At 44.5% G+C, this 20,401-nt stretch overlaps 1 protein-coding gene across 5 annotated transcripts in view; it reads right to left on the minus strand.

The window, feature by feature from the left end:
- Positions 1 to 20,401, minus strand: part of zgc:86598 (STKc_CK2_alpha domain-containing protein) — a 79,118-nt gene that overhangs the window by 17,348 nt on the left and 41,369 nt on the right. For 4 of the 5 annotated variants that reach the window (XM_048612890.1, XM_048612895.1, XM_048612908.1 and 1 more), the window contains exons 6-10: positions 13,207 to 13,266; positions 11,461 to 11,544; positions 10,058 to 10,168; positions 2,589 to 2,690; positions 1,455 to 1,555 (exon numbers count right to left, since the gene is read on the minus strand). In XM_048612890.1, coding sequence (XP_048468847.1) covers positions 1,455 to 1,555; positions 2,589 to 2,690; positions 10,058 to 10,168; positions 11,461 to 11,544; positions 13,207 to 13,266 — 458 coding nt within the window. Of the gene's footprint in view, positions 1 to 1,454; positions 1,556 to 2,588; positions 2,691 to 10,057; positions 10,169 to 11,460; positions 11,545 to 13,206; positions 13,267 to 18,706; positions 18,870 to 20,401 lie in introns of those variants that run through there. The other variant, XM_048612913.1, reaches the window with a different exon arrangement.

The raw sequence follows: 20,401 nt of genomic DNA on the forward strand, positions 1-20,401 counted from the left end.
AAAAGTTGCTTCTATGGGGTGAGGATCTGACTCTGAGCAATACACTTGGGTTAGACTGTTCAGTTTCGCTGTGCCAAATCTACTTGTTCACTTGATTTGATGCGTTTCTACAGCAACGCAATGTGACCACTCAGCCTTGAGGCTCTTTCCCTACAATTCGATGCCATTGCAACAGATCTGTAGCTCAACTCCATTTTCCTGCCTTTTCTCCACAGGCCCCGATAACCCTTAACCAACAAGAGTGGGGAGATTCTGCTGCAGTTGTACACGGTATTAGTGAAACCATATCTGGAATACTGTGTACAGTATTGGTCACCATACTGACGGAAGGATGTTAATGCTCCAGAAACACTTCAGAGCAGGTTTATTCGACTAATTCCTGGAATGAGCACATCACCTTATGAGGAAAGGTTAGACAGGCTGGGTCTGTATCCTCTGGAGTTTAGAAGACTCAGAGATGACTTAATGGAAACATAAGATCCTTAGGGGACTTGAATCGATGGATGTGGAAATGATGTTTCACTTCATGGGAGAATCTAGAATTAGGGTTATTGTTTAAAAATAAGGGCTCACCCATTTAAGACAGAAACATTTCTTTCTCTCACACAGAGGGTTGAGTGTCTTTGGAATTCCGTCCCTCAATAGGCAGTGGATGCAGAATCTTTAAATAGTTTTAAGGCAGAGGTAGATAGGTTCTTGATTACCGAGGGGATGAAAGATTATGCAGGAATGTACAGCTGAGGTTAAGGTCAGATCAGCCATGACTGTACTGAATGGCAGAGCAGGCTCGAGGGGCCGTGTGACCCATTGTTGTTCCTCGTTCATAACAAAAGTCTCTGTCTTGAAAGTTGAAAATGACCTGGAGATTTTCAGGCTAATGAGTGAAGAAGGAGCGACAGATTTAAACTACAAATTTTTGTGAAAAAGGTAGGACTCGGTTAACTTACATTACAATGAAATTAGTTGCCTCAGTGTCTAGGTGTGATATTAACTGACAGAGGAAGTTGCAAACAGAATTTCCAGTAACAGCAGTGGAGGGGGTTATGTGATGGAAGCCCAGCTCAAGCAGACTAGAGGAAATGAGCCAGGGTTTCTGCACTGGATAAACATGTGGGAATGAGACAAACCTGGGTCATGAACCCAAGTCCCTGCACAGTGCAGAATACCTTGCTGAGGGCATCCGGGCTGCTAGCAAGAGCAAAAGCCACTTGGACAAAGCGAAAATCTCTCCACAAACTAACACGATCTAAACAGAACATTCAGTGTGAGAAGGCTGTGGGTTTGAGACCCAATTTGGAAGCATGTTCTCCTCTACACTGATAACCTGAAGATAATGCAGAGGTTGAAGATGAGGAAGGGGTCCATTCCCTCACAAATATTTTTCTGTAGACCAGATCAACACTTTTCATGGAGTAAAGAAAAACATAGAAAGAAAGAAGACTGCAAGGACTCACCTGCCCAAGATGTCATTGAAGCGTGGGTCTAGCTCGATGTTGTATTTGTCAATGTAATCGTACAAATCTTCTGTGCCCAGCACCTTCGCAATTCTAACCAGCTGGAAACATGTGAACAATACATGAATGGCTCTACAGGGCAACATTTTTAAGTCTGCAGATAGCACAGAATCCACGAATGGAGTACGCAGTGAGGAGCACAGTAACAGGCCTCACAAGGACACAGACACATTTTGATGCAGCAAAGTGTAAAATATGACATTTTGATTTTAAGAATGAGGAAAGCCAATATAAACTAAAATGGTACAGCTCCAAAGCAGAAACAGAAAATCTGGGGCTGTATGCACATGTGTTTTGAAGGTGAAAGAGCACATTGCTAATAAAAAAAAATTTAAGATTCTTGTCTTTATTAATCCGAGTATAATTGTCAGGAATCTATTTAAATTTATAAGTATGAAAACAGGCCATTCGGCCCATTGAGTCCATACAGACTCTCTGAAGAGCAACCCACCCAGGCCTACATCCTCGACCTTTTGAAATCACAATTTGAACTTTCACCTGACAAAAGAGCAGCACTCCAAAAGCTTGTGATTTCAAATAAACCTGTTGGACTACAACCTGGTGTTGTGTGACTTCCGACATAGTTACAGGGAATGAGCTAGCACAGACACGATAGGTTGAATGGCCTGCTCCAATGGTGCATTGTTCTATAGTGCATTTGTCATTTCAGATAAATTAAAGGTATCGGGAATAAATAAAAGGTGGGTATGTTTTGCTGACTGAGTGGGTTCGGAGGTGTGCACATATGATAAGGTAGGAGGAGGAAGCAGAGTTGCTTGTTCAATCAGCATGCGACAGCAAGATAGAGAACCATAAAGATGCACTGCATGTACTGCTGTGCACCACCAGGATTTTCACCTTTTATGCAACTGTCTGGCACAGCCAAGAATTACTAGCATCACAAAATACAGCGCAATAATGAAACTCTGTTTCCTTTCCCACTAATTAAACCTCACAGGGAAATGGGCAGAACGAGGGGCAGAGTTGTAACCTGAGGTAAACAAGAGCATCAGTTTGATGCAGAGAGCTCTCTCTCCAGCCGGTTTGATGGAACATAAAGTGATGGACTTTCACCTGATCGTAATTGTCGTGCCCGTGGAAAAAGGGCTCCTTCCTGAAGATCATGCTGGCCAACATACAGCCCAAACTCCACATGTCTAGACTGTAGTCATACATCTAGGAAAGAACAAAAGGTTTACCAGTTAAAACTGCATTCATTGTAAAGTTAAATTACTGTAGTGCAATTGACTGGGATTAGCTTATTTTCTCCAACTGTCAAGCTTCAAATAATGATCCAATTCCTTTTGGAAAGACATGACCAAATCTGCTTCCACCACTGGTTCTTTCATTATTACACCAAATGTATATGTCACTTCATCATATAGAGCTCAAGTGCTGCTTAAAAACAACACATTTCATCAAAGCTGGTTGCACTGTCTTGCATTTCTCAGGATAATTAACAAGAAATACTAAAGAGCAAACAGCATTTACATTGTAGGAGAGGAGTATGCTGATTGTTCGCCAAGTAAAATTTGGTTGGTAAAGGTTTTACCATAGCAAATGTACCAGTTTGTTGATGACTGACAGTTAACTGCCAGGAATTGTTTAAATTTTAAGCCAGGCAGGTTGACATGGATTGGTCAAAGCATAGCTTTGAGAAATGAACCAGAGATGGCTGTAACCTATTTTACTGAGTTGCAACAGGCTCAGTGCATGTATATGTTCTTTCAAGATGTAAAGAACTGAACTCGTATGAACACAGTCACACACTGAGCTCAACAGCTCAACGTTAAATTGGCTGTGTAATTTTTATCAAATTCAGGATTAAATCTGTGCCATCTTGTTCTCAATTCTTCTACGAATGAAACCAGATATATTCCCCCCACTTACTCTGCTCAGACCGCTCATGACTTTGAACACTAACAAATCTCGTCAACCTTCTTTTCCCCACCAAAGTAGAACAGTCCCAATTTCTCTAATCTACCCACATAATTGAATGCTCTTACAGCCTAAACAGTCAGAAAGGAAGGCTGACAACTGAGGGGGAAGGTGGGGGCTTAGTGGTATTATCGCTGGACTGTTAATCTAGAGTCCCAGGTAATGTCTCGGGGATCTGGGTTCAAATCCTGCAGTGGCAGATAGTGGAATTTGAATTCAATAACATATCAAATTAAGACTCTAATGATGAACATGAATCCATTCATAGATCATAGAATTCCTACAGTGTGGAAACAGGCCCTTCAGCCCAACAAGTCCACACTGACCCTCAGAGCAGACCCATCCCCCTATAACCCACCTAATCTACACCTCCCTGAATACTATGGGCAATTTAGCATGGCCAATCCACCCTAACCTGCACATCTTTGGACTGTGGGAGGAAACCAAAGCACCCGGAGGAAACCCACACAGACACGGGGAGAATGTGCAAACTCCATTGTCAATTGTCAGAAATTGTCATCTGGTTCACTAATGTCCTTTAGGGAAGGAAACTGCCATCCTAACCTGGTCTGGCCTATATGTGACTCCAGACCCACAGCAATGTGGTTGACTCTTAACTGCCCTCTGGGCAATTAGGGATGGGCAATAAATGCTGGCTGGTCAGCGACACGTTCACGCGTGAAAGACTAAATAGAAAGGAAAAAACCCTGCATTCCTCAGTAGCCACCTGTGGCAATCAAACTGGCTGCCCCGAATTAAGAGATCACATTTAGCAACTCTGAGAGCTGAGGCTATACCCAAGTGAAAGTGGCTGGAAGGACAGGTCTGGGCTGTGCTGTCAGATCCCCAACATCAGCGTCACAGTTTATACAGAACACACTAGATGTCATCCACTGATGTCCATCGGTAACCATCACTTCTATGCCTCAATGTGTTGCTGGTGGGAATGCACTGATTTATGGATTACAAGGACTGACGTGGTCGTGTCTGCACATTAATGGGTTGCAGAACATTTATCATGTGGTTGCTTAGAAGTAGAAAGTCAAAAGGTTGCAGGAGACTCCTGTCTATTTGTTGTTTTCCAAAAAAAAAAGGTGACTTCATAAAGCACTGCAAAGTTTTCAGAGAGAGACAGATATAATCTTCGTGGGATAATAGGCTGGCACAACATCGTGGGCCGAAGGGCCTGTACTGTGCTGTACTGTTCTATGTTCTAAGGTGTGAACCTGTTGCTTTAATTATTGAGCAAACAAGCTGGAAAACACTGAATGGCTCTATGCTGCCTCTGACAGCCTCCAATTTAAGTAATGGGTGTTTTTTTTTCCTGAGTGTACACAAGGCAATGGCTGGAGAAGTTTGCTAGAATGCAGTAATGTCTCTCTCAGTCTGTAAGGGGCAGAGCTTGGACCTGGAAGCAGAACTCTCTATGTTTCTCTCAGTGAAAGTGTTTGGAACGTTTCCAGGTTGTTTTCCCAAACATCAGGACTTCTAACATATCTCAGCTGGAGCTGAAATATAGTCTTTTCCAATACAGGAACCCAAAGGAACGGAGAGAAGGAAATCCAATGTTTGTCATCTAAATTCACCCCAACCTACAGTGGTATATTTTTTCCCCCTTTTTTTGCTGAATTTATTCCCCTGACTCAACATCTCTGCAGTTGTGTACGTATTTTCTCAGCCTGAGCATGAATGGGTATGTGCTTGGAATTAAAGGGGATAGTTTAATTTGCATTATAGTTGATGACCAGTTTGCCACTTGTTTGAAGATTACATTTGCCTGTAATAAATGCGTTATCTTTGAATTTATTGAAAAGCCTGGTCGATATCTCTGTTGATCTATTTAACAGCATTAGCGAGACATAAAGTGACCAGTTTTCGTGATTGAATGAGACATTTACACATCTGGTAGTGTGCTTGGAAGAGTGGGGCTTGATTTCAAGCATACTCCTCTTAGCTTTATAACATTTCTTAATCCAGCACATGACTCCAGCTTCAACAGGAGATGTCGTTAAAAGCTTGGTGTTGGCTGTAACTCAATGTTTTAACACTTTGCCTCAGACTAAAATGAGTCTTTTTAGCACAGGAGTACAGCAAGTCCCACATTACAGGCTTTTTAAAAAAAAAATGCTAGCAATAAGTGATACAGAATCAAAAGGTATGAAATCTGTGTCAGCAGAGTTGAGGAACCACAAAGGGAAAATGACCCTGTTATGTACAGGCCTCTGAACAGTAGTCAGGATGTGGGGCAGAAAATAAATCAAGAGATAGAAAAGACATGTATGAAAGGCACTATTGCAATAATCATGGGGGACTTCAATATGCAGGTCGACTGGGAAAGGGAGGTTGGTAGCAGATCTCACGAAAAGGAATTCATGTGGTAGAGCCTCCTAGGGAACTGGCAATTCTGGAACTAGAGATGTGTAATGAGGCAGACTTGATTAGAGAGTTTAAGATGAAGGAGCCCCCTAGGGCACAGTGACCATAGTATGATAGATTTCACCCTGCAGTTTGAGAGGACGAAGCTAGAATCAGATGTAACGGTATTACAATTGAGTGAAGAATTACAAAGACATGGGGGAGGAGCTGGTCAGAGTTGATTGGAAGGAAAGACATTGGAGCAGCAATGGCAGGAGTTTCTGGGAGTAATTCAGGATGGTGGCTGAGGGGTTAACATTGCTGCCAGGGACCCGGGTTCAATTCCAGCCTCGGGCGACTATCTGTGTGGAGTTTGCACATTTTCCCCGTGTCTGTGTGGGTTTCCTTTGAGTTGTGAGGTTATGTTAAGATTGTACAGGACACTGGTGAGGTCTCTTCTGGAATACTGCGTCCAGTTCGAGTCATTCAGTTATAGAAAGAATATTATCAAGCTGGAGGGGGTTCAGAAGAGATTTACCAGGATATTGCCGGGTATGGAAGGCTTGAGTTATAAGGAAAGGCTGGATAGGCTGGGACTTTTTCCACTGGAGTGTAAGGGGTTGAGAGGTGACCTGATAGAAGTTTATAAAATAATGAGAGGTATAGAAAGAGTTAATCCAGTGTGGTTGTCTTTTCCCAAGGATGGGGAATTTCAAGTCTAGGGGACACATTTCTAAGGTGAGAGGAGTGACACTTAAAAAAGACATAACAGGCGAATTTTTTTTTACACAGAGGGTGGTCCGCATGTGGAATGACCTTCCTGAGGAAGTGGTGGATGCGGATACAATTACAACATTTAAAAGACATTTGGATGGATATATGAATAGGAAAGGTTTGGAGGGATATGGGCCAGGAGCAGGCAGGTGGGACTAGTATAGTTTGGGATTATGTTTGGCATGGACTGGTTGGACCGAAGGGTCTGTTTCCGTGCTGTATGACTCTATGCTCCAGTTTCCTCCCCCAGTCCAAAGATGTGCAGGTTAGGGTGGATTGGCCATGGGAAATGCAGGATTACATGGATAGGAAAGGAAATGAGTCTGGATGGGTCGGTGTGGATTCTATGAATTAATGGAGTCAGGGAGGGTCCCAGAGGGCTGGAAAATGGTTAATGTAACAATCTTATTTAAGAAGGGAAGGAAGACAGGAAACTTAGGCTGGTTAGCCTGACATGAGTTGTTGGTAAGATTTTAGAGTCCATTATTAAGGATGAGATTGCTGTTCTTGGAAGTTACTGAGGAACATCGTAATTAGGTGCAGGAATAGGCAGTTCAGCCCTTCAAACCCACTCTGCCATTTAATCTGATCATGGCCGATCTAATCCTGGTCACAATTTCACTTTCCTGCCTGATCCCCGTAGCCCTTCATCCCGTTTTTCATCAGAAACATCTCCATTTCTTTCTTGAATCTGTTGATTGGTTCTGCCTTCACCGTGTTCTGGGGCAGTGAGTTCCACAGATTCACAGTCCTCTGAGAAAAATAGTTTCTCCTCATCCCGATTGTGAACCTACCTTTTCTCAATCTATATCTATGACCTCTTGTTCCAGACTGTCCCACAAGTGGGATCATCTGTTCAAAGTCCACCTGATCAATCCCCTTTAGCACTTTATACACCTCAATCAGATCCACCCTCATTCTTCTGAACTCCAGCGAGCACAAGCTCAAACTATTCAACTGCTCCCTGTACAACAGCCCTTTCATTCCCTGGGATCAACCTGGTGAACCTCCTCCTGCCTCCATTGACACCACACCCTTCCTCAGGTAAGGAGACCAAAACTAGACACAATACTCTAGGTGTGGTCTCACCAATACCTTATGTACTTGTTATAACTCTTCTTTGCTTTTATAATCCAGTCCTTTTGCAATAAATGCAGGATTCCATTTGCCTTTCTTATAAAATGCTGCACCTTCACAACCACCATCCGCAATTCATGCACAAAGATACCCAGATCCTGCTGCACTGACACACTTGAATTTGTTTCCCATTTAAATAATAATTCGCCTTTTTAATTTTCTAGTTTAAATGGACAAGCTCCGCATTAAACACCATCTGCCAGATTCTGACCCATTCTCCTAGTCTATCAATATCCACCTGTAAACTCTATCTCCTCATCACAGCCTGCTTTCCCATCTATTTTAGTATCATCTACAAATTTTGCTATGTTATACTCTATCCCTGCTTGAAGATCATTGTAAATAGTTGAGGCGTGAGAACTGAACCCTGCAGCACTAGTTACAGTTCACCATCCACAGAAGGACCCATTTATCCCAATCCTCTGTTTTCAGTCAGTCAGCCAATCCTCTATCCCTTAACAACCCCTTCCACCAGACCTAATCTTCTGGATCAGGACCTTGTCAAATGCCTTCTAGAAGGCGAGATATAGCAAATCCAATGGATCCCCATTATCTATCTTGCTGGTTACACCCTCAAAAAACTCCAACAAGTTTGTAAAGCATGACTTGCCCTCTTAAAACTGTGCTGACACTGGTGAATTGAGATTTGTTTTTCCAAGTGTTCAGTTATCTTGTTGATAGACTCCAGCAACTTCCCCACTATACAGGTCAGACTAACTGGTTTATAGTTTCCCACTGTTTGCCAATCTCCTTTTTTTGAATGAGGATGTCACGTCGGCATGTTTCCAATCCACTGGTACCTTTCCAGAATCCAGGGAATTTTGGAGTATCATAATTAATGCATCCACTATCTCTGCTGCCACCTCCTTTAATTCCCTAGGGTGCAGGCCATCAGGCCCCACGGACTTATTTTAATCCTATCTGTTTACTTAATTCCTTCTCCCTAGTTATAGTAATTTCAGCAAGTTTCTCTGTAGTAACTGCAGTTTTTGGAAAGAAATTATTATCTTCCAGTGTGAAAAGAGAGACAAAATATTCGTTCAGTGCCTCTGTCATTTCTGAATGTCCCATTATTACTTTACCATTTTTGACCTCTAAAGGGCGAGCATTTACTTTCACTATTCTCTTCCTTTTGATACACTTATAGAAGTTCATGATAAAATAGGGCAGGGTCAGCACAGCTATGTCGAGGGAGGTCATGCCTGAGAAATCTGTTAGAATTCCTTAAGGAGGTAATGAGCAAGTTAGACAAAGGACATAGGACAGCCAGTGGATTTTGGATCTTTTTGGATTCCCAGAAGGCCCTTGACAAAGTTTAAGGCCTGGATAAAGTGGATGTGGAGAAGATGTTTCCACCAGTAGGAGAGATTAGGATCCAAGGGCACAGCCTCAGAGTGAAGGGCAACCCTTTAGAACTGAGATGAGGAGGAATCTCTTCAGCCAGAGGGTGGGGAATCTGTGGAACTCATTGCCACAGAGGGCTGTGGAGGCCAAGTCATTGAGTGTATTTCAGACAGAGGTGGATAGGCTCCTGATTGGTAAGAGTATCAGGGGTTACAGGGAGGAGGAGGAGAATGAGGTTGAGAAACATAGCAGCCATAAATGAATGGCAGAGCAGACTCAATGTGCCAAATGGCCTAATTCTGCACCTATATCTTATGGTCTTACAGTCTTGAGCAGGAGCTGGACGGAGAGAGGTGCCCTTTCTCGGGGAATATCAGTCCCTCTCAGATGGATGTTAAAAATTCCACAGCACTTTCAAGAACCGCAGGGCACACCTCGCCAAATCACTATTTATTACATAAGACACAGGAGCAAAGTAGGTCATTCAGCTAATCGGTCTGCTCCATCCCTCAATGAGATCATGGCTGATCCAACAATCCTCAATTCAACTTTCCTGCTTTTTCCCATACTTCTTGATTCCTTTAATGATTTAAAAAAAAGGATATATTCAACAAACATCATGAAAACAGACAATCAGAACACTGAAGGAACAGCGATATATTTCCAAGTCAGGATGGTGAGCGGCTTGGAGGGGAACTTGCAGGGGGTGGTGTTCCCATGTATCTGCTGCCCTTGTCCTTCTAGATGGAAGTGGTCGTGGGTTTGGAAGGTGCTGTCTGAGGATCTTTGGTGAATTTCTGCCGTGCATCCTGTAGACAGTACACGCTGCTGTGACAGCAACGATCTCTCAACAGACAGAGCACTATCAATCCCTCTCATTAATTAAATGATTATGTATAATCATGATGCCCTGCCTAACATGAGGGTGGGGCATGCTCAATGGTCACTATTTGATTGGATTAAGGAGCTGACAGACTGGCTATTTGTAAACCTACCTGATAGTCAACCAAAAGCTCAGGCCCCTTGAAGTATCTGGATGCCACGCGCACATTGTACTCCTGCCCTGGATGGTAAAACTCTGCCAGGCCCCAGTCTATCAGTCGAAGCTGCAGGTCACCAGGACAAGAGAACAAAACACGAGACAAATCAGGATAAAGAATTAATATTGTTCTATACGTCGCATTGAAAAGATGAAGAACATATTTTTAACAGCATTCAGCTTAGCAAACAGGCATGCTCCGAATGGCTTCTCTCAGGTTTTGAGAAATAATTCGCTCTCATGAACTACAGCACAAAGATCAAGAGAAACTTATCACATCATCAGTCAGAGCTCAGTGCATAGCAACATCTTTTATGTAGTCCAAACAGTATGTGCTCAAGTCCCATTGAAGAGAGACAAGCACATTAATCAGGTCAGTGCTGAGGGAGCGCCACACTGTTAATACTGAGAGAGCACACATAGTCAGCATTGTGGTACTGTCACTGCATTAGTTACCCAGAGGACCAGGTTAATACAACAAAGGTTCAAGTCCTATTCATTACTATGGGAAACTGCTTGGTTCACTAATGTCCTTTAGGGAAGGAAATCTGTTACTTTTCTTTCACTTTGTCTGTCCCACACGCAACTTCAAACCCACAGTAATAGCCCACCTGCCCTCTGAAATAGCGTTGGCAGTTCGTTGAAGGCGGTGGATGTGGTGCCAATCAAGCAGGCTGCTTTGTCCTGGATGGTCTCAAGCAGTTGCACCCATCCAGGTAAGTGGGGAATATTCCATCACACTCCTGACTTGTGCCTTGTAGCTGGTGGACAGGCTTCGGGGAGTCAGGAGGTGAGCTACTCGCTGGGGAGGTAGGGGTGGGAAGATAAATTTTCATTGATTGAACTAAAATTTTCAGGTGACCCCCAGCACCTGCAGGTTCTTTTTCAAAAGGGAGAGTCCTTTGTGTGAAGCAGAGTTTCCTCGCATCACCCCTGCAGAGCCTGGCTCAAATTTTAAACCCGCGTCCCCTTTATCAGGAGTCTGTCCACCAGAAGGCCGAGTCTGGTTAAGCCTGGATTCCCAGGAGATGCCAGAGGCTCAAGAGATCAATGGCTCGAGCCAGTGTCCATGAGACATTTATAACAACAGCCACGAGTACAGCTCATCCAAATAAGCTGCAGAATAGATTTCAAAGAGGAACTGCTCCAGAGTAATCAGGAACTCCAGTCCAGACTCTCTATTGACGAAGCTCTCTGCATTCTGAGCTGGGGAGGTGAGAGAAAAAGGGGCAAGGATTTAACTGGTTCAGTTTCACTCCATGAGCTGTAGCTTCTGAGTCTTGCATGTGTCAGAAAGCTCTGCGGTTTGTAACTAGCTGAGAGCAGCCAGAATATGATCTGCACATTAGCACACGTTACCTTTCGGTGTTCGTGGTCAATCATCACGTTGTGTGGTTTGACATCCCTGTGCATGATTCCCATACTGTGGCAGTAATCCAGGGCCTGGCCAGGGGGAAGAAACAGTAACAGTTCAGCTCAAAACCACAACAAAAAAAAAAAATAGAATTCACTATTTCTGACAGATCTAGAGCAGCTGAAGCAGGTACATTGGGGTTCACAGATAAAGGGTACAATGTCTTTAACGGAAAAGTGTCACAGATTTGTGTTCACAGTCCTGTAACGATGCTAGCGACACCCCTTCACTGGGGTGTGGGGTCAAAGCCATTAACGTTTCCTTGGTTGGGAAGATTAAAAGTGATAATCTTCATTGGGGTGGGGAATTCACCGGAGCAGGAGGGTTTAGGATGGTCATCCTGGCCTGACATCTTTGGGTTCTGCCATGACATGACTAGCCATCACACTCCACCATTCCAAACAGAGACAAGGAGTGGTGTCTCGGTTTGTTTATTGACCAGCAGGACCAGGTCCCCAGCACCACCCGCTGTCCCTGTCCAGCCGCACTACACTGAGCGAGCTCCAGGACTCCACCCGGCCTGCTGCTCACATTAGGCTGCAATGACAACATAAGCAGTCAGTCCTCACGTTTTCTGGTCTGTGAAAACAGGTTCTAAACTGGGTGCCTACTTTACCCACATAGGTACATTAATTCAGTGATAGTGATAATGGGCGAATAACCCAAACAACAAGTTCCAATCCCGTTGCAAAAGTTTGAGAATTTGCAGTTAATTTTTCAAAACAAAAACCAAAATAGGAAAAAAAAAAAAAAAAATCAGAGAATTAAGAGCTTGTCAGTCTCAGGAAGTACTCTTGAAGCTGATAAAAGTGCTACGTTTTCATTAATGCCCTTTCATGAAGGAACTCAGTGCCAAGATGGGTCTCTGGCTCCATGCTATTGTGGCACCACTGAAATGGGTTAGCAGGCGCTCAGCGATATCAGGATAGGGACAGACAATAAAATGCATCCTCCCACCCTGGAAATGATTAGCAAAATAAGGAAGGAATGGATAAACCAGGAAGTCCTGACCCAACTTTATCCTCTTACAGATTCCCAACTTTCCATTGAACCTTCTCCAAGAACAAATCGCACCCAAGTCACTGATCCTGATATCTGTCCTCGCTTCCATACTGTGTATACCACAGACAAGATGCTTTCACCAGCCCAGGGTTCATGTGGCTTTTAAGGCAAAGTCTCTCAGTGAGACTTGGACAAAGCAGTACAGCTATCCCTCCTGTTTAACCTGCATTCCAAAATCACATCTTCATTTTAGTGTGGCGTGCAGTGAAGTTCCTGGAATAGTGCTGCATCTGCTTCCGTTCTATCCCTATTACTATCCACAGGATCAGTCTTTTACTTTTAAAAAAAAAACAAATCTTCACTTACCTTGCCCATCAGCAACCACCCCACCATTCCCTCCCTCCTGGAAGTGGGTTAAGCAAGAATGGGGAGGTTCCGAGGAGGTGACAAGAGGAAGTTAAGTGAGAGGACTTGATACACAAGTAACAGCAGCAAGTTAGAAAAAGGAGACTTGGTCCATTTAGGTTCAAGGGAGTCAGCAGAGTTTTACATTTGAAAACCACCAGTTAGGAACGTAACCTGCCATCAGGTGTTTTTACAGGAGGTCTTTCTACTCTAGTAAGCTTTTTCAGGAAAAGATTAGGAAAGAGTTCGGACAGAGCAGCATGATAAATAAGAAGGGCCCTTACCTTTAAAATCTCGTACATGTAGAATCGAATGTCGTAGTCCGATAACGTCTGGTACAATTGCTGTGGAATTGAGAAAAGGACACGTGATCCTCATAAATCTTCACACAAAACCACCCCACCCAACACACACAGATGTGCCAAAATGACAGGACGCTTGGCAGAGTGTAACATCAGTCACCTCGGACAGAAACCCCAACAACACTCAAATCTACCTGGGACAGTGGCCTGGCCCTTTCAGATAAAAATTAACACGTACCTCCCCTCTCTGTCAGCCCTCCCCATATCATTCATAATCAACAATGTCAAAATGTTACAGACTGCAGAAAGCAAGGCAGTTTGGCAACAGTGACAGGCCAGGGTAAAAGGTATCAGGAAGATGAGTTAGTGGGATAGGTTGGCAGATGAGGAGGAAGCGCAAGGGCGGCCTGGGAAGGTGAGCTTTTCGGTTATAAAAGTCTTACCTCGCGTGACTGCGGCCTTTCAGTTGTTTCAGCGGCAGGAGTCTGGGAGGAAGCGCGAGGGCAGCCTGGGAAGGTGAGCTTTTCGGTTATAAAAGTCTTACCTCGCGTGACTCCATTTTTGGAGGAAGTGAGGTAATATATTTGGGCGGTTGCTTGACCCGAAACACTACCTAGGTAGTGTCTCCCACCCATCCTCCTCCTCTAACCAAAAAAAAAGGTTCTGAGCGCTGATTTGGTAAGGCTACTAGTATATTTTTTTTTAATTTGTCTGTTTGGGAATTCAGAACAGTGGGAATGGATGTTAGGGCAGTTGTATTCTCCTCCTGTAGAATGTGGGAGGTAAGGGTCACCACTAGTGTCCCCACTGACTTCATCTGCGGGAAGTGCACCCAACTCCAGCTCCTCGGAAACCGTGTTAGGGAACTGGAGCTGGAGCTGGATGAACTTCGGATCATTCGGGAGGCTGAGGGGGTAATTGAGAGGAGTTACGGGGAGGTAGTCACACCTCAGGTACAGGAGAAAAGTAGATGGGTTACAGTCAGGGGACGGAAAGGGAACAGGCAGACAGTGCAGGGATCCCCTGTGGCCATTCCCCTCAAAAACAAGTATACCGTTTTGGATACTGTTGGGGGGGACGGCTTACCAGGGGTAAGCCATGGGGTACAGGTCTCTGGCACTGAGTCTGTCCCTGTTGCTCAGAAGGGAAGTGGGGAGAGGGGGAGAGCATTAGTCATTGGGGACTCCATAGTTAGGGGGACAGATAGGAGATTCTGTGGGAACGAGAGAGACTCGCAGTTGGTGTGTTGCCTCCCAGGTGCCAGGGTCCGTGATGTCTCGGATCGTGTTTTCGGGATCCTTAAGGGGGAGGGGGAGCAGCCCCAAGTCGTAGTCCACATAGGCACCAACGACATAGGTAGGAAAAGGGATGGGGACGTAAGGCAGAAATTCAAGGAGCTAGGGTGGAAGCTTAGAGCTAGAACAAACAGAGTTGTTATCTCTGGTTTGTTACCCGTGCCACGTGCTAGCGAGGCAAGGAATAGGGAGAGAGAACAGTTGAACACGTGGCTACAGGGATGGTGCAGGAGGGAGGGATTCAGATACCTGGATAATTGGGGCTCATTCTGGGGTAGGTGGGACCTCTACAAACGGGATGGTCTACACCTGAACCAGAGGGGTACCAATATCCTGGGGGGGAAATTTGCTAATGCTCTTTGGGAGGGTTTAAACTAATTCAACAGGGGGGTGGGAACCTGAATTGTAGCTCCAGTGTACAGGAGGTTGAGAGTAGTGAGGTCATAAATCAGGTTTCAAGGTTGCAGGAGTGTACCGGCAGGCAGGAAGGTGGTTTGAAGTGTGTCTACTTCAATGCCAGGAGCATCCGGAATAAGGTGGGTGAACTTGCAGCATGGGTTGGTACCTGGGACTTCGATGTTGTGGCCATTTCGGAGACATGGATAGAGCAGGGACAGGAATGGTTGTTGCAGGTTCCGGGGTTTAGGTGTTTCAGTAAGATCAGGGAAGGTGGTAAAAGAGGGGGAGGTGTGGCATTGTTAGTCAAGGACAGTATTACGGTGGCAGAAAGAACACTTGATGACAACTCGTCTACTGAGGTAGTATGGGCTGAGGTTAGAACCAGGAAAGGAGAGGTCACCCTGTTGGGAGTTTTCTATAGGCCTCCGAAAAGTTCCAGAGATGTAGAGGAAAAGATTGCAAAGATGATTCTGGATAGGAGCGAAAGTAACAGGGTAGTTGTTATGGGGGACTTTAACTTTCCAAATATTGACTGGAAACGCTACAGTTCGAGGACTTCAGATGGGTCAGTTTTTGTCCAATGTGTGCAGGAGGGTTTCCTGACACAGTATGTAGATAGGCCAACAAGAGGCGAGGCCACATTGGATTTGGTACTGGGTAATGAACCAGGCCAGGTGTTAGATTTGGAGGTAGGAGAGCCCTTTGGTGATAGTGACCACAATTCAGTTACGTTTACTTTAGTGATGGAAAGGGATCGGTATATAAAGCAGGGCAAGAGTTATAGCTGGGGGAAAGGCAATTATGAGGCGATGAGGCAAGATTTAGGATGCATAGGATGGAGAAGGAAACTGCAGGGGCTGGGCACAATTGAAATGTGGAGCTTGTTCAAGGAACAGCTACTGCGTGTCCTTGAGAAGTATGTACCTGTCAGGCAGGGAGGAAGTGGTCGAGCGAGGGAACCGTGGTTTACTAAAGAAGTTGAATTTCTTGTCAAGAGGAAGAAGGAGGCTTATGTAGAGATGAGGCGTGAAGGCTCAGTGAGGGCGCTTGAGAGTTACAAGTTAGCCAGGAAGGACCTAAAGAGAGAGCTAAGAAGAGCCAGGAGGGGACATGAGAAGTCTTTAGCAGGTAGGATCAAGGAAAATCCTAAAGCTTTCTATCGGTATGTCAGGAATAAAAGAATGACTAGAGTAAGATTGGGGCCGGTTAAGGACAGTAGTGGGAAGTTGTGCGTGGAGTCCGAAGAGATAGGAGAGGTGCGAAATGAATATTTTTCGTCAGTATTCATGCAGGAAAAAGACAATGTAGTTGAGGAGAATACTGAGATACAGTCTATTAGACTGGACGGGATTAAGGTTCATAAGGAGGAGGTGTTAGCAATTCTGGAAGGTGTGAAAATAGATAAGTTCCCTGGGCCGGATGGGATTTATCCTAGGATTCTCTGGGAAGCTAGAGAGGAGATTGCAGAGCCTTTGGCTTTGATCTTTATGTCGTCATTGTCTTCAGGAATAGTGCCAGAAGACTGGAGACTAGCAAATGTTGTCCCCTTGTTCAAGAAGGGGAGTAGAGACAACCCTGGTAATTATAGACCAGTGAGCCTTACTTCGGTTGTGGGTAAAGTGTTGGAAAGGATTATAAGAGATAGGATTTATAATCATCTAGAAAGGAACAATTTGATTAGGGATAGTCAACACGGTTTTGTGAAGGGTAGGTCGTGCCTCACAAACCTTATTGAGTTCTTCGAGAAGGTGACCAAACAGGTGGATGAGGGTAAAGCGGTTGATGTGGTGTATTTGGATTTCAGTAAAGCGTTTGATAAGGTTCCCCATGGTAGGCTATTGCAGAAAATACGGAGGCATGGGATTGAGGGTGATTTAGCGGTTTGGATCAGAAATTGGCTAGCTGTAAGAAGACAGAGGGTGGTGGTTGATGGGAAATGTTCATCCTGGAGTTCAGTTACTAGTGGTGTACCTCAAGGATCTGTTTTGGGGCCACTGCTGTTTGTCATTTTTATAAATGACCTGGATGAGGGCGTAGAAGGATGGGTTAGTAAATTTGCGGATGACACCAAAGTCGGTGGAGTTGTGGATAGTGCGGAAGGATGTTGTAGGTTACAGAGGGACATAGATAAGCTGCAGAGCTGGGCTGAGAGGTGGCAAATGGAGTTTAATGCGGAAAAGTGTGAGGTGATTCACTTTGGAAGGAGTAACAGGAATACAGAGTACTGGGCTAATGGTAAGATTCTTGGTAGTGTGGATGAGCAGAAAGATCTCGGTGTCCATGTGCATAGATCACTGAAAGTTGCCACCCAGGTTGATAGCGTTGTTAAGAAGGCGTACAGTATGTTAGGTTTTATTGGTAGAGGGATTGAGTTTCGGAGCCATGAGGTCATGTTGCAGCCGTACAAAACTCTGGTGCGGCTGCACTTGGAGTATTGCGTACAGTTCTGGTCACCGCATTATAGGAAGGATGTGGAAGCATTGGAAAGGGTGCAGAGGAGATTTACCAGGATGTTGCGTGGTATGGAGGGAAGGTCTTATGAGGAAAGGCTGAGGGTTTTGAGGCTGTTTTCGTTAGAGAGAAGAAGGTTAAGAGGTGACTTGATAGAGACATACAAGATGATCAGAGGATTAGATAGGGTGGACAGTGGGAGCCTTTTTCCTCGGATGGTGATGGCTAGCACGAGAGGACATAGCTTTAAATTGAGGGGTGATAGATATAGGACAGATGTCAGAGGTAGATTCTTTACTCAGAGAGTAGTAAGGGCGTGGAATGCCCTGCCTGCAAAAGTAGTAGACTCGCCAACTTTAAGGGCATTTAAATGGTCATTGGATAAACATATGGATGATAATGGAATAGTTTAGGTTAGATGGGCTTCAGATTGGTTTCACAGGTCGGCGCAACATCGAGGGCCAAAGGGCCTGTACTGCACTGTAATGTTCTATGTTCTATGTCAGAGGGGAATGGTAACACCATTGGACAAGCAAACCAGAACACCAGCTAAATGTTCTGAGGACACAAGCTCGAATGCCATCGGATGGTGGAATTTGAATTCAATAATCGAATTCAGGAATAAAAAGCCAATCTAATGGTGACCGCATAGACACTGTGCATTGTTGTAAAAACCCATGTGGTTCTTTCAGGAAGAAAACCTTCCTGAAGGGAGGCGATGGCCTAGTGGTTTTATCGCTGGACTCTTAATCCAGAGACCCAGGTAATGTTCTGGGGACCTGGGTTCGAATCCCACCACAACAGATGGTAGAATTTGAATTCAATAACAATGTCTGGAATTAAGAGTCCAACGATGACCGTGAATCCAGTGCCGATTGTCGGAAAAAGCCATCTGGTTCAGTAATGTCCTTTAGGGAAGGAAACTGCCATCCATACCTGGTCTGGCCTACATGTGACTCCAGACTCACAGCAATGTGGTTGACTCTGAACTGCCCTCTGGGCAATTAGGGATGGACAATAAATGCTGCCTGGTCAGTGATGAAGTCAGTCTGTGCATGAATTTTTTAAAAAATTACTGGTCTGGCTTACACACAAGTCCAGACCCATAGCAACACGGTTGTCTCTTTGTTGCCCTCTGGGCAGTTAGGGAAGGGCAGTAAGTGCTGGCCTGGCCAGAGATACTCACACCCAATTAACAAATTTATCAAAAGATGCTATTTATTGCAGAGAACTGAGGTGTAATACATTACAGGAGTGAAAACAAAACAAGGAACCATCGTACAAATCCATTAGAAAGACAGTAAAATCATAGGTGGTCTGGTCTTAATATAAAATACCTTGCAACGGAGCGAAAGGGTGACAACTTTATACTCAGGAGGCATGGGGACAGAGGGTCGGTATCTAGAAGCTTGTATTTTTCTCAGCCACCCTCAATTGACGGGATAGAATGCTGAAGGTGGTAAAGGGGACCAACATCCCCAGCCCATCTCTGGAAAATGAGAAAGACCTGGTGTGCACCACATGACTGTGGTCTCCAGTTCAAAAAAGGAAGCTCTACCAAAAAAAAACATTTACAAGAATAATATCAAAACTGAGAAATGACTAGAGAGTGTTTGACCCCAGAAAAGATAAAACTGATTTATTTAGTCTCACGTATCTTGTTATAAAATACAGTAAAAAGTGCTGTGTAGCGTTGCCACTCTCTGGCACCCCCTTAAAACACAGATTAATAAACCAAAACATAGAATGTAAAAGGCACAAAAATAAAGAAATAAAGTTCAACTTTACAGGAAGGGTAATCGGATAGAGATGTTTGCAAGTTCAATGAGGCTCATTAGGATATACATGGGGGAAGATTATACATTGAAGGCCAGAACAATGTCTCACATTAATGATTCAATCATGAATAAATCCAAGCAGAAATTCAGGACGAAGTTCATTGCTCAAAGAGGAGTAAGAATGTGGATTGCACGGGGAGAGACTGAGGCAAGTAGCATTAAGGGTAAGACGATAAACATGAGGGAGAAAAGAATTGAAGATATTCTCGTGAGATGAGGGGAAACAGGGATCAGACCTGGGTGAAGTACAGACACCAGCACATATCAGTTGGCCATATACCCTGTTTTTGCAACTAGGTGACATTATGTATTAGCACACAGAACAGTACAGCACAGTACAGGCCCTTCGGCCCACGATGTTGTGCCGAACTTTTACCCTAAACCCAAGGTCTATCTAACCTCCACCCCTACCTGATACTATCATCCATATGTCTATCTAGTAGCTGCTTAAATGACCCTAAGGAGGCCGACTCCACTACCCTCTCCGCAATGCATTCCATGCGCCGACCACATTCTGAGTAAAGAACCTACCTCTGACATCTCCCCTATATCTACCTCCACTCACTTTAAAACTATGTCCCCTCGTAATAGCTACTTCCACCCTCGGAAAAAGTCTCTGGCTGTCTACTCTATCTATACCTCTGATCATTTTGTACACCTCTATCAAGTCACCTCTCATTCTTTGTCGTTCTAAAGAGAAAAGCCCTAGCTCTCTCAATCTCTCCTTGTAAGACCTTCCCTCCATTCCAGGCAACATCCTGGTAGATCTCCTCTGCACCTTTTCCAACGCTTCCACATCTTTCCTGTAATGAGGCGACCAGAACTGGACACAACACTCCAGATGTGGCCGAACCAGGCTTTTGTATAGCTGGAGCATAACTTCACGGCTCTTGAACTTGATCCCTCTATTAATGAAAGCTAACACACCATACGCCTTCTTAACAACTCTATCCACCTGGGTGGCAGCTTTCAGGGAACTGTGAACATGAACCCCAAGATCCCTCTGCTCCTCCACACTGCCAAGAATCTTTCCGTTAACCCTGTATTCTGCTTTCAAGTTTGTCCTTCCAAAATGAATCACCTCACACTTTTCAGGGTTAAACTCCATCTGCCACTTCTCAGCCCAGCTCTGCATCCTATCAATGTCCCTTTGTAACCTAGAACAGCCCTCCGCACTGTCCACAACGTGACCCA

This window comes from Rhincodon typus, chromosome 2 (assembly GCF_021869965.1).
Source record: "Rhincodon typus isolate 14 chromosome 2, sRhiTyp1.1, whole genome shotgun sequence".
Taxonomy (NCBI): domain Eukaryota; kingdom Metazoa; phylum Chordata; class Chondrichthyes; order Orectolobiformes; family Rhincodontidae; genus Rhincodon; species Rhincodon typus.